This window comes from Dioscorea cayenensis, chromosome 6 (assembly GCF_009730915.1).
Source record: "Dioscorea cayenensis subsp. rotundata cultivar TDr96_F1 chromosome 6, TDr96_F1_v2_PseudoChromosome.rev07_lg8_w22 25.fasta, whole genome shotgun sequence".
Classification (NCBI taxonomy): Eukaryota; Viridiplantae; Streptophyta; class Magnoliopsida; order Dioscoreales; family Dioscoreaceae; genus Dioscorea; species Dioscorea cayenensis.
The window spans coordinates 21,310,748-21,324,971 of record NC_052476.1 but is presented as its reverse complement, the minus strand read 5'-3'; the positions used below and the strand labels follow the sequence as shown (position 1 = coordinate 21,324,971).

Here is a 14,224-nt window from a genome sequence, read left to right as displayed (position 1 = left end):
TAAATTTAAAACTTTTTAATTATTTAATTCTTCATTTTTGTAATAAAATCAGGTGCTATCAATCTTTCGGTGGACAATAATATTTCACTAAAAAAATCTTTTTTTTAATGTTTCATTAAACAATTTCTTTTAAATTAAATCTTTTATTCCTACTTGACGGTTGAATTAAAAAAAAAAATCAACAAATAATTGTTTTAAGGTTTATATTTAATTAATTAATAAGCAAAATTTATGTTTGAAAGAATGAGATGGCTAATCGGATTTTTATGTTCTTTATCGGGTTTCGGGTTGGGTTCGGGAATTAAGTTATTAACCCGCAAAAAAAAAACCCAATTTGGCGCCGCAAAAATGCAATTTTTAGGGTTTTGGAGTTCTATTAAATTGGTTGTTACTGGTTTCATAGCCTCGCTCGTTTGGGAAGCATTTCAATGGGAGTGATCGGAATCTCCAACGCTTGCTCTACTTCGATCGTGATAGCCCGCGGTGGATTAGGGTCTGGAAGGCGAAAATTTGGTTGTTGTATGGCTTCCGCGGTGCCGGTGGAACAGTTGGATGGGTCCCAGAATCCGGTCACTGGCGATTCCTTCATCCGTTTTCATCTGAGGAAATTGTCGCCTTATCAATCGATTTTGCCATTTGAGGTCATTATTTTTGGAAATATCGCCTTTTTTTTTTCAGAGTTTTACATGTGATTCCGTGTAAAAAGTTTGAACTTTTTGATGATTGATTGCGTAAGCTTGGAATTTTGCAGTTTTTACTCTACTTGGTTCTTTTTAATTTTTTTACGATGTTTGTTGAAGTTTTCTATTGGAAGGCTTAAATATAAATCTCTGATGATGAAGTGGTGTTGTGTGTGGTTGATAGGCCTTGATGGGTAGGATTTCTGTGAAAATGTGTTAAATTTGATATTTTCCTTATAACTTGATGGGTTTCTGCTTGATTTCTCTAGTCTATAGTGATCACTTCAATATGTAAAAACTATTCAGGTGCTATCTACACGTCTCGGAAGAAAGCCTGAGAATATTATCAAGCTCGATGCAAATGAAAATCCATATGGCCCGCCTCCGGAGGCAAGTTTTCTTAACCTTTGTATCAACGGACATCAAAACCTTAAATGAACCAAAAAAAAATTGAGCTTTCTCTTTTCGCATAAGACAAAAAAAAAAAAATGCTTCTTTTGTGTTGATGCTTGCATTTCTGTACAACTTACTATAAATGATTGATGATCTTTTGCTGTAAGGAATAGGTGTGATGGTCTAAGAAATTTAAGCAAAAATTGGAGCTTATGCTTTCACCTGTACAAGATTCTTATTAGTCTTGTCAGCCTGCTTTGTTGACAATGCTAAGAAGCATGCCTTAACTTCCTTGAAAAAGATTGACATTGTTTCTTGGTAATTTAGTTGTGCTTGAGTGAGCGAGACCTGTTCGAACTTAGGTTTCAGTCTAATTGTGCTGTTAATGGAATATTATTATATTCTTCAAACTGTAGGAACTACTGAGCAAAGAAAGCTAATGGGGCTAATCCTGATGTAAGATTCATGATGAATTTGTAGGTTATATGAAGTTCTAATACTATGTGCCAGATATTATTTAGGTGGCAGAAGCATTGGGGAATCTGAAGTTTCCTTACATTTACCCTGATCCTGAGAGCCGACGTTTGCGTGCGGCACTTGCTGAAGATTCAGGTCTAGAGTCTGATTATATACTTGCTGGTTGTGGCGCAGATGAATTAATTGACTTAATCATGAGGTCTGACCTCAAAGTTCTATTGTTCAAATGTTTTCTTCAGTTAACATTATTTGGCAGACCTGTTATTTTGTCTTGATGGTTTTTTTTATTCTATATTCAATTGCCACAGATGTGTGCTTGATCCAGGTGACAAGATATTGGATTGTCCCCCAACATTTACTATGTATGAGTTTGATGCTGCAGTGAATGGTGCTTTGGTTGTTAAAGGTACACGATTTGTGCTTTTGACTTTTGGATTAGGAAAGCTTATAATTATGTAACAGAATTATTTTAGTTGTTTATCCTTCATTATCTTGAGATTCTCCCTCTGGTTGGTATATTGAGCGATTTGCGTTTCTCTCATTTCTGTTTGATTTTATGTAGTACCAAGGCTACCTGATTTTTCTTTGGATGTGCCTCGCATCATCGAAGTTGCAGGACAAGAAAAACCCAAATGCATTTTCCTTACCTCACCAAACAACCCAGATGGAAGGTATATTGTTCTTCAAGTTCCACAACATATTAGTTCTAATGGTCAGTATATAAAGAGGACTGAGGCGAGAGGCCACTCATTTTAGAGAATCTACTTTTTCTTATATTACTTGTCAAAATCCTACGTTCCAATTAATACATGCTTGTGAATTTGATTTCATTGACTTCTTATTCTGTCTTTTTTCTTCAGTGTTATCAGTGATGCAGATCTCCTACAGATACTTAAACTTCCCATATTGGTTGTGCTGGATGAAGCATACATTGAATTTTCAAATTTGAAATCAAAGATGGATTGGGTAAAGAAGCATGAGAATCTGATTGTTCTTCGAACATTTAGCAAAAGAGCAGGTAAGTTTAAAGTTTTGTATGCACTATATAAACTGCAATTACTCTTAGTATGCCTTTTTCATTTCTTGTGTACTGTGTTGGCAATTATGAAACCCCTTTTCTTTTTGTGGAATTTTCTATTATGGCTATACGGAGTACACATTTGTCCATTTAGGTAGTACTGATATCTATCAAGGCTTATTTAGCTTTCAAACTTCTCCACACATTTGCTTCCTAGCTAAAAGGTTAACTGAATCAGGTTTAGCTGGACTTCGTGTTGGCTATGGTGCATTTCCGCGTAGTATTATAGAATACTTATGGCGAGCTAAACAACCATACAATGTGTCTGTGGCTGCAGAAGTCTCTGCTTGTGCAGCCTTGCAGAACCCTGATTATCTTGAGGTGTGTCTGTAAACAGTTATTTTTTTAATTATTTTTTTAAATTATTTCATATTTCTCAAAAATATCTGTCTGTTTGCCAATACCCAGAGAGTGAAGAATTCCCTTGTGCAAGAAAGAGAGCGGCTGTATAAACTTCTGAAAGAAGTGCCATTCTTGAAGCCATTTCCAAGTTATTCTAACTTCATTCTTTGTGAAGTTACATGTGGAAAGGATGCTAAAAAATTAAAGGTAGCACAAGTACTCATTTTTTCCCCGACTTGTTTTTATTGCTCTGACATTTTAATGACCTGGTAAGTATATGTACACTTTTGTTGAATTATTTGCAGGAAGACCTGGCACAAATGGGTGTGATGATTCGTCACTACGATAAAAAAGAACTGAAGGGTTATGTTCGAGTCTCTGTTGGAAAGCCTGAGCACACAGATGCCTTAATGGAATGCCTGAAATTTCTTTGATGATCCATAAAATCGGAACCTGATTGGTTTTTCTGATTTATACTGTATGTACACTGATCTCTAATTAAGATTGGAGACAGGAATTTATCTATCAATTAATCAGCATTTCATGTTGTACTTTCCTATTGTTATCTATCAAAAGATTTGAAATTTAAAGTTATCCATGGAGTTGATGGATTTGCCCTGTTTTTGAAGCTTGAAAAGCTCTCATCTTATTTCATAAATATTAAATTAGATAGGAATGTAAATTGTAAATGAAATCAATGCCTTTGCAGAAGACACATAGAAGGTGTAAATGGACATGCTACCATTTAGCCCATGTTGGCAGTGATAAGCTCCTGAATGGTTTCCTCATCAGTCTTGAAGGACTTGGTGAGCAGGTCTCTGTCAATGCCACTGCCGAACAACGTGCTGGGGAGGGAAACTGTGCCGGCGTTAGAGCTCCCAAATGCAGATACTGCAACAGCAGGGTTCTTCAAGTCTTTGTTGAACTGGAAGTGCACAAGTCCCTTGGGGAACAGGAATATGTCTCCGGCCTTGAGAATTTTGGTAAAGAGCTTGTTGCTAGAGTCCACGAAGCCAACCTTTGAGCTTACCTTCCAAGACAAGCAAGAGCTCGGCGGAGCGAGGGTGCATGTGAGCTGGATTGATTCCTCTGGGAGCATACTGCAGAGCGGCATATGACACGCTCTGTCCTTTGAGTGCAGCGAACTCTAGTTCACTGGCCTTGGTCACCTTGAATGTAGAACCTTCAGCTATGGGGGCTCCAAACAAGACTTTCCTGAATGCAGTGAAGGTGAAGAAACTTGCATCAAAATTTCCGCTTGGAGGTATGAAATCTTTAACAAGATCAGGGTCTGCTGCAGAACCGCCATTGATCATCAAAAGAGTTGTTAACAGATTTGAGCACGATAAATGCAGTGTTCATGGAGCCCATATTAATTATCTTTCTTAGGTACTTTGTTTATGCTTCGGTTGAGAGATTTTATAGTGTATTCATAAGCACACATGACCGGCAGGGATATCTGAAGATCAACACACAAAATTGAAGAGCTTGAATATGAATATGCCATTTGTCAGCATACAAAGATGTTTGTGTTATACAAATACAGCTGCAATAAGACACTGGCGGAAACAATTTGGTAACAGATTAAGATTAATCATTGGAAACTGGCTATAGGACTCCTTCAACTTGGTTCGTTCTTATATATATGGCTTATAGATCAATAATGTTCCACTTGGATCTCTGTTTGATATCTTCTTTCAGGGGTGTCCATTCTTGGTGGAAGGACTGCAGACATAGTATTGAAAATGATAAGGCCGGCGATGTTGATTATAAGAGATCAGACACTATAAATACCCCTGCAAATTTTACAGTATATCTTCAATAACAAATGGCTTCTTTCAATGCATGCTATGGCTTGGCGCTACTCATCGGTGTCGTCTCAACTTTGTTCATCAGTGGGCACTCTGGTGATCCAGACATCCTGAAAGATTTCATGGCTCCTAATGGGACTGTTGTAGATTCCGGCTTTTTCCTTCACAGAGATCTAAGGAACTCTTTGAGAGGTGCTCCTAAGGATGTGCCATTCAAGGTCACAAAGGCTAGCAGCATTGAGTTTCCGGCATTGGAAGGCCAGAGTGTATCACTTGCTGTATTGCAGTTTGCGCCCGGTGGTGTCAATGCACCGCATACTCACCCTCGTTCGGCCGAGCTCTTGCTCGTTGTGCAAGGATGGCTCAAGGTTGGAATGGTGGACTCTACCAACAAACTCTTTGTCCAGTTCCTTCAGGCCGGAGACATGTTTGTGTTCCCAAAGGGTCTAGTGCATTTTCAGATCAACTTGGATAAAAACTATCCTGCTGTTGCTATTTCCGCATTTGGTGGTGCCAATGCAGGCACAATTCCTCTTCCTCTCACACTCTTCGGTAGCAGAATCGACATTGATTTGTTGGCCAAATCCTTCAAGACTGATACTGAAACCATTGAAGATATTGTTTCAGCTTTTGCTGGTTGATTTTACTGCTGGTTTAGAGTTTATAATGTTAAATTGTTATCAGTTTGGAAGGTTGCCTTTCACAAAGTAGATAGGCCTGCCTTTATTTTATGTTTCATTTGTTTGTATGTTTTCCTTAATATCTGCAAGCTCTTTGGATTTCCCTAGTCTGAATAATAAAGTTATTATTATTTTATTATTATTATTATTTGATGAAAAGGGGTAGACGGTTATGAAGAAAGAAAAACAAGGGGGAGAATACAAGAGAAGAACAAAGGGAGAAAATAATACAATTTGGTTTGGTCCACCAGAGTTTTGTGACTAAAAAGGAGAGGTAACTAACACAGTGAGGAGTGTAATAGGTTGAGTTTGAGTCGAATAGCAAGGTACTTGAGCTTAAAATTGGCTGACAATTCATTGATTAATACTCGGTCTGAACTCAATTAATTGAGTTTTTTTTTAAGGTTGACTTGATATATAAATTGAGTTTAAAATTATTTTTAATATATTTATATTTAAAAGTAATTTTAAAACAAGATAATATATATATATACACAAGTACAATTACTAGGATTAAGTATTAAAATGCTATAATTCAGTTTACAGGCTATGAGAGCTATTTAATCTCGAGTTTAATTCTGTCCTAATTTAGTTGAGTTCAAAATTTCTCTTAATGGATCTCAAATAGCTTGCAAAAAAAAATAAAAAATAAAATAAAATAAAAAAATCATCTGCCTAAAATATCAAATTGGATGCTTGGACTATTTATGCATGCAATAATAACTCTATCAGCATATAAAAGTATTAGTTCAATTATCCAAAGTGGCAATAAATATTACAATAAATCGTCACGCCAAATTCATGACGTCATATATATATATATAAAAATAAATAGAGGCAAAAATGGAAGCTTCCCTTATCTTCTTCTTCTCGTGTCGTTTCCCGCCATCACAAGGGTTTCAATGGCGGCGGCGGCTTTATGGCTGTTCGCGTCGGCGGTGAAGCTTGCCGGTGCCATAGTAGCGGTGGCTGTTGCTGCCAATGCCTTCTCGTACTCGCGCTTCCGCCGTGCCAACCTTCGCCAGTTCAAATCCCCCATCGATGAGTCCTCTGAGGTCCTCGCCGACTTCCAATCACTCCCGGCTGATCAGAGTACGCGCTAACCTTAGCACTTGAATTCCAAATATGGAATTTCTTGTGCCTTGATTGTAGGTTTGATGTTAATAATTGGGGTTTATCAAGGAATTAGTGGCACTTCTGATTGATTTCTTCGAGTAATATGTGTTAATGGTTTTCGTTCTTGAGATCTTATAGCTTTTTAGGTGAAGTTGTTTTCTTTTTCATTTCTAATGGTGTGTGTTTTAGATTGTGGACGCTTCTAGATGGGATTGAGTGGAGATGAATAGCATGGCTAATTTGGTTGATTTTGCTGGGATTTAGGAGAAATTTCATGAGCTAATTGGGATTTAAGACCTTTGAAGTGAGTTTAGAAATTTCATTTTGGACCATTTGAATCCCAAATCAAAGCCCCAATTGAACTACTCTGTTATCTTGAATCAATAGATTCAAGCTCTATGATTTCTTTATAGAAGCCAGAAACATGATTTAAATTGATATCCATGGCCTAGATCAATATTACAAATTTCAAAGTCTAAAAGCTGACAATTTGAAGTTTGAAATCGCTATTTAAGGTGGTGATATTTATGTGCATGTTAAATCCCATAAATTATGGTATATGAATTGAGCCTTCATTCATTTTTGTGATAATTTGATCAACATGCAGAGGGAGAAGAGCGGTTTTTCTTTGGTTTGGCGACTGCACCTGCGCATGTTGAGGATAAGCTCAATGATGCTTGGCTTCAGTTTGCCGAGGAACAACCTTGTGGTGATTCTGAGCATGCTCAGAGTCAGCAGCCCGTCGATGATGGTAGCTTTCAGCAATCTGCTTTGGGCCAAGATGAACATAAAAAGGATAACGTGGAGCAGACAAGAAAGCCTATCAAGATTGCCATGGAGGCCATGATCAGAGGCTTTGAAAAGTACTTGGATGAAGAAGAACACCCTAAGAGCAAAGAATGCCGTCATACTGTTGCAGCTTGGCACAATGTCCCTCATCCGTGAGTTTCACCTTTTCCTTTGTAGGTTATCCATGATATATAAGTTTGTGGTACCAGAAAATGTTAGCATTCATCCATTTTTGGGACCTTATTTTTCTTATATTCTTAAAGCTAATAAATTTTACCATAGGATTGGGCTTTACTTTTGATGGGAAACTCCTCTGACAGCATTCTAGTCCATCATTCCCCAAAAACCAATGGAGTAGTTTGATAGCTTATACTTTTGATTTCAAGAATTTAAAGACCTTAAACTTCCAACTTTCCCCTTTGCAGCCAAATTGCATGGCTTGAAAAGTGATGTTTAAATGGTCAACCATATACAAGGTCTTCGTATGCAATTAACTTAAAAGTGCTATTACATTTCAGGGATGAAAGGCTCAGATTTTGGTCTGATCCTGACGTTGAGTTGAAGCTTGCTAGAGATACTGGTATCACTGTCTTTCGTATGGGAATAGATTGGACAAGGATCATGCCCAAAGAGCCTATAAACGGCCTTCAGGATACGGTAAACCTGCAGTTTTATCATTTCTATGCTCTGTTATTTTATTTGTAACCCTCTACCGAGCATCTAGTGTATGAATGGAATGCCAAGAAGCCTTTGAAAACACCTGTAACTTTTGTATCTAGAGTGGTGAAAAGCTTGTGGTGAACAAGTGGTTCTTCATTCCATAACTTTGTGGTGACTTGTTTGTTAACAATAATATCTAGATTATTTTATTACTTGTGAGTTAACACTGCATCAGCAAATCATCTGGTTCTTTATGCCTTGGCGATTGAATAATTGGTCTGCTTTAGGTTAACTTTGCAGCACTTGAGCGTTATCGGTGGATTATTGAGAAAGTTCGTTCGTATGGAATGAAAGTAATGCTCACTCTTTTTCATCATTCTCTTCCTCCTTGGGCTGGAGAATATGGAGGCTGGAAGATGGAAAAAACTGTTGACTATTTCATGGACTTTACAAGGTGTGGTTTTTCTGGCATTGTCATTAATTAAGATTGCTTTCAGATATTCAATTGATTTTAGTATGCTACTTGTGTTATATTTGATTGAAGTAAATTTGTATTATGAGAAATTTTAAGACTTCAACCTGATAGTTTACCAAAGGCATTTTTGTGGGACATTGAAGGAAATTTTTGGATTCTTGTATGCAGGCTTATAGTTGACCGTGTATCAGATTTGATCGACTACTGGGTGCCATTTAATGAGCCTCATGTATTTTGCTTGCTAACCTATTGTGCGGGTGCGTGGCCAGGTGGAAATCCTGATATGATTGAGGCTGCAACATCTGCCTTACCAACTGGTGTTTATATGCAAGCTTTGCACTGGATGGCTGTTGCTCATTCAAAAGCCTATGACTACATCCACAAAGAAAGGTTGCTAAACGTCCAGCAAAAATGGTTTCAGTTTTTATAACTTGTGTGACGTTGTAGGATTTTTAGCTTGGAAGTGATTAATCTAACTCACTATTGCATGAATTACATTGTGACATTTTTTTAATGTCCTTTCCTTTTGGTGCTTATAGAGTTTCCTTTTTTAACCCGCAGCAAAAACATTGGGAAAACAATAGTTGGAGTTGCGCATAATGTCTCTTTCACACGGCCGTATGGTTTGTTTGATGTTGCTGCTGTTACACTGGCTAATTCACTGACGCTTTATCCTTTTGTGGATAGCATTTGTGATAAGCTAGACTTCATCGGCATAAACTATTATGGACAGGTAGTTTCGTGGATCATTCATTTCCAGAATTACTTGCCAAAGCTAATCAACATCCTCATTATATGATTGTGAACTATCATGGTCGCCCTTTCTAGGAAGTGATATCTGGAATTGGCTTGAAACTTGTGGATACGGATGAGTATAGTGAATCAGGACGTGGGGTTTATCCTGATGGTTTGTTTCGGATGCTACTTCAGTTCCATGGAAGATACAAGCATTTGAATTTGCCTTTCATTATAACTGAAAATGGAGTTTCTGATGAGACTGACTTGATCCGACGCCCATATATGTTGGAGCATCTGTTAGCTGTGTATGCAGCAATGTTAATGGTTTTTGCTTTTATACTCTTGACTTGATCCTTTGCTTTCAACTTTAGGGTATTCCCTCTTAACACTGCCAACATATTTTGGTTATCTCATTTTGTAGGGCATTCCTGTGCTTGGTTATTTGTTCTGGACAACATCAGATAATTGGGAATGGGCTGATGGGTATGGCCCGAAGTTCGGACTTGTTGCTGTTGATCGTGCTAATAATCTAGCACGGATTCCTCGTCCTTCATACTCCTTGTTCTCTAAGGTAAAATCTAAGGAAGCGGTAACATGTAATTGCATAAGATACCCGTTTTACCTCTTAGGTATATAATGATTGAGAAGCAATTTCATTATTCCTCTGAATCCTTGACCATCATACTTTCTGTTGTTGAGCTGCATGCATCACGTTGCTCTTATTGACTATGTTTTGGTATCATGATCTTGTTCAAGAATGTCGGCTGTCTGATACTAAATGAAAATAACATTTTAACAGCAGCAGCTTTAGTTTTTCTTTGTATGATTGATCGGCAACATCTAAAATTTTCAGGTAGCGAAAACAGGCAAAATCGAAAAACAAGATAGGTTGCGTGCTTGGAGAGAACTCCAAATTGCTATTAAAGAGAAGAAAACACGGCCATTCTGCCGAGCGGTTGACAGACATGGACTCATGTATGCAGGTAAATGCATACATAGTCTCTCACAAATAGAGCTTGTTCTTTTCAAATTTGACTAAAAAAGCCGAATATTCAACTTGTTCTAATGAAGAGAAATTGTACTTGTTTCACAGGTGGTTTAGATGTTCCAATTCAGAGACCTTATGTCCAGAGAGATTGGAGGTTTGGGCATTATGAGATGGAAGGTTTACAGGACCCCTTAAGTTGCCTTGCAAGAGCAATCACATCTCCCTTGTCTTTCAAGAAGAGTAAGGGTAACAAGCCCCATCAAATTGAAGATGAAGATGTTACTGTTCTTCAACCTCTTACCCTTTAGCCTACACACCTACACACACCAAACCAAAGCCATACTTAAGAGGTTTGTGAAATGTAAATAAGAAAATATGTACCTATTAGTAAGTATGTTGCTAGTGTGTTTTGGTTGGAGAATAGCACTCTGGGTAAATAACTTTTTTAAGTTTGAAGTTGTTTTAAAGGAAAGTTTTATATAAATATAGAATTTGATTTATATTATCAGTGGGACTTATATCCCACTCTATTAATAGTTGAACACCCTTAAGATATAAAATTTGTAAATATGTAATTGTAAGTGAATGGGTGAAACTTAGAATAACATATTTTTCTTGAATAAAAAAAGAGTTTTTAACTTTTAAAATAAAATCAAGATGAAAGTTGTTCATTAACAATATTCAATTGCTTATATATATATATGAAATTTAAATATTTTTTGGTTTTAAAAATTAATAGATGCGTTTTATGTTATTATTTTAATAAATTTGTTCATTTTGGTCATTTAATATTTTTATATAATTTATAAATATAAATGAAAAGCTGTGGAGACCACCAATTTCACCCGGAGCCAAGGGGCAACTTTCAAAATCATAAAATAAATAAATAAATAGTTAAAATTTGATGAGCCGTACGATTGTGATTCGTATGAACGGCCCGGATTGAACAACCGACTTCGAGATCGCTGCGGCAGAGCGCATTCCTATATCGAGAGAGCCCTCTTGTTTTGTTTGTTTCGCGTGCTGATCTCCAGCGCCATTCATGGCGGACCTCCTTCAGAGCTCGCAACGAATCCTCGCCATCAAACCCATTCCTTCGTCCTCTATCAACCATGGAGGCGTCTGGTGAGATCCTCGCATCCTTTTTTTCGTTTCGTTCTTGATCCCTGAATCTCCAAAATACCCATTTTTCTTTTGATTCTTGTTTGCCCTAGAAAACATGAGTTCTTTGAATTTCTCGAATGGTTTCCTTCCCAACGATCTAATCATCCAGATTTTATCAAAATTGCCGATCAAAACCCTCTTCAGATGCAAACTTGTCTGTAAATTTTGGTGTAGATTGCCCTCTGAGAAGTATTTCATCGATCTCTATTCCCAAACATCGTCCAAGAATCCAACTTTGTTGTTAGAAATCATATGTACGTTGCGAACTCGATCCAGTTACATATGTGTTGATAGGTTCTCTGGTGGTTTGGGTGTGTCTTTGGATTTCTTGAATGATAGGGTTAAAATCAGAGCTTCTTGCAATGGTTTGCTGTGCTGTGCTAGTACTCGGAATCGTGGAGTTTACTATGTTTGCAATCCAATGACTAGAGAATTTAGATTACTTCCAAGGGCTAGAGGGAGGGCCATCACTAGATGTCAGCCTGAGTACGAAGCCACCCTCATTGGATTGGCTTTTGATCCAAAGAGTTGGAAATATCAAGTAGCTCTTGCGGGGTTTTACCGTCCTTTTGGTCGCCGGCCACATGACCAGTTGGTTTGCCTAGTTTTGGATTCTGATACCAATGTTTGGAGAAGGTTTGTTACCTGTCAATATGATGAGTTCACACATATGAATCGAAACCAATCAGTATTTGCCAATGGTCTCTTGCACTGGCTGACGTATAGTTGTTCTCATGTTCTTGCGCTTGATTTGAAAGATGAAGTCTGGATGAAGATATCTTTGCCAGAAGAAATTGTAGCTGGTGGATTGGTGTGTAGGGTTTATCTGTTGGAGTTGGAGGGCGAAGTGTCTGTGATTCAAATGTCGGGGTGTTGGATGAATATATGGGTTCTGAAGGATCATGTGAGGGAGCAGTGGATTTTGGTGGACAGAGTGCATCTTAGGTGTATTAGGGGACTTGCGACGAATGCGTTTCCAATGTGCCAGACTAGTGATGTGGTTTTTTTAGCAGCTCAAAGAAAGGTTTTGACATATGGTCGGAAGGATAAGGTATGGAGGGAGGTCTATGCTGAGCAAGATTCTTCTACCTATCCATTGTGGTTCTCGGCACATGCTTTCCAGAGCACACTTTTCCCATGCAATCAAGGTGATTTTCTCGAATGATATATATTGGAAGTGTATCACAATAGGTCATTAACATTTTTTTTTCCATTTCCTAGTAGTTATTGTTGTAAATAGATGTGCATAAATAATTTCTAGGCTTTGAGCTTCTCAATTTATAATTCCTTGCTTTTGATAATTTCTTGTGAACTGCAAGTTTGTATTTAGTGTTCTTGGTTGTCTCCTTTTTAAGTATATATCTTTATTTTCTTTCTTTATTTATTTTTTCATGTGTCTTTGCAAAATTTATTTGGATAATTATTGAATGATGGAATTTATTTGCGCTGGCCAGTGGGCAAGGGGAAGCATGAATATGTTATGTGAAAGACAAGAATGCATTCCTTTTGATGTCTGCTTCTTAAACTAGGATGTAGTGAATAGTAGTATTTGCAGGACCTGTTCTTTTACTTGCATATAATCTTTTCAAGAACTGTCATCTTTAATGTTCTTGGTTCTTCTGCTAGAATTTGGTACAAATTACATTGTGTATTGCTGCAGCTTGAAATTCGGCACTCTCTCGTAAAAGAGAGGCAGAATTGGCATTTGTTCTTAAAACGCCATGTCTCATATCTACAGTATGTAATTTTATATTTGAGATTTATGCATTTTTCAAAGGCTATAGCAAGGAAAAATATCCAATTTATGATTGGAGAAGCCAAGGGTTGACATAAAAGTAAAAATTTCACAAGGGGTTACATGCATTTTATTATTTTAGTTTTTTGGATTTTTCAAAGGCTATATCCAACGAAAATCTCCTATTTATGATTAGAGTGACCAATTGGTGAAATAAAAATCAAAATTTCATGGGGTTTATATGGAATTTCATACTTCAGATTTCTGGATTTTTCAAAGGCTATAGCAAGGAAAATCCCAAATTTATGATTGCAGTAATCAAGGGTTGAAATAAAAACTAAGAACAAAATTTAAAAGGGTGTTACAGGTAAGTTAACATTTGAGATTTATGGATTTTTGAAGGCCATAGCAAAGGAAATTCTCAAATTTATGATCGTAGCAACCAAGGATTGAACTAGAAGTAAAAAATTTACATAGGTCACGGGTATTTTATTATTCGAGATTTATGGATTTTTCAAATGCTATAGCAAGGGAAATATCCAATTTATGATTGGAGTAACCAAGGGGTGAGATAAAAATCAAAACTTTACAAGGGATTATATGTGATTTTATATTTGGGATTTGTGCATTTTTTTCAAAGGCTATAGCAAGGAAAAATATCAAATTTATGATCGGAATGAGAATCAAAATTTTATGAGGGATTGTATGTAATTTCAAATTTTAAATTTAGGAAATTTTCAAAAGCTATAGTAAGAGAAAATCTCCAATTTATAATTATAGCAACGAAGCGGTGGAATAAAAAAAAAATTACGATGGCGATGCAGATAATTTAATATTTCAGAATTATGGATTTGTGAAAGGCTATAGTAAGGGAAATTTCCAATTTACAATTGGAGTAACGAAAAGGTGAAATAAATATCAAAATTTTACAAGGGATTATATGTGATTTCATATTTGAGATTTATGCATTTTATCAAAGGCAATAGCAAGCGAGAATCACCAATTTATGATTGCAGTAGTCAATGGTAGACGTAAAAATAAAAATTTCATAAGAGGGTTACAGGTGTTTTAATATTTTTGGTTTTTTTCAAAGGCTAA

The 14,224-nt window shown here is 36.8% G+C and overlaps 4 protein-coding genes and 1 pseudogene across 4 annotated transcripts; 4 read left to right on the top strand and 1 right to left on the bottom strand.

Moving 5' to 3' along the window:
- Window positions 1–324: 324 nt before the first annotated feature.
- LOC120263759 (histidinol-phosphate aminotransferase, chloroplastic-like) lies at window positions 325–3,564 on the top strand. Its single transcript, XM_039271734.1, has 9 exons — window positions 325–641; window positions 987–1,070; window positions 1,595–1,749; window positions 1,859–1,956; window positions 2,113–2,221; window positions 2,411–2,568; window positions 2,807–2,949; window positions 3,037–3,177; window positions 3,276–3,564. The coding sequence occupies exons 1-9, from the start codon at window positions 429–431 to the stop codon at window positions 3,402–3,404; spliced, it is 1,230 nt and encodes a 409-aa protein (XP_039127668.1). The 5' UTR covers window positions 325–428; the 3' UTR covers window positions 3,405–3,564.
- Window positions 3,565–3,581: 17 nt separating this feature from the next.
- LOC120263761 lies at window positions 3,582–4,378 on the bottom strand (annotated as a pseudogene).
- Window positions 4,379–4,676: 298 nt separating this feature from the next.
- LOC120263760 (putative germin-like protein 9-2) lies at window positions 4,677–5,569 on the top strand. Its single transcript, XM_039271735.1, has one exon. The coding sequence runs from the start codon at window positions 4,799–4,801 to the stop codon at window positions 5,420–5,422; it is 624 nt and encodes a 207-aa protein (XP_039127669.1). The 5' UTR covers window positions 4,677–4,798; the 3' UTR covers window positions 5,423–5,569.
- A 761-nt stretch (window positions 5,570–6,330) lies between these two features.
- Window positions 6,331–10,711, top strand: LOC120263769 (beta-glucosidase-like SFR2, chloroplastic). Its single transcript, XM_039271746.1, has 10 exons — window positions 6,331–6,553; window positions 7,185–7,518; window positions 7,885–8,023; window positions 8,314–8,480; window positions 8,670–8,891; window positions 9,063–9,234; window positions 9,330–9,563; window positions 9,661–9,810; window positions 10,093–10,222; window positions 10,333–10,711. Exons 1-10 carry the CDS (start codon window positions 6,364–6,366, stop codon window positions 10,533–10,535), a joined length of 1,941 nt encoding a protein of 646 aa, XP_039127680.1. The 5' UTR covers window positions 6,331–6,363; the 3' UTR covers window positions 10,536–10,711.
- A 477-nt stretch (window positions 10,712–11,188) lies between these two features.
- LOC120262829 (F-box protein At5g49610) lies at window positions 11,189–12,769 on the top strand. The gene is made up of 2 exons (XM_039270728.1): window positions 11,189–11,352; window positions 11,442–12,769. Exons 1-2 carry the CDS (start codon window positions 11,340–11,342, stop codon window positions 12,554–12,556), a joined length of 1,128 nt encoding a protein of 375 aa, XP_039126662.1. The 5' UTR covers window positions 11,189–11,339; the 3' UTR covers window positions 12,557–12,769.
- Window positions 12,770–14,224: the final 1,455 nt, after the last annotated feature.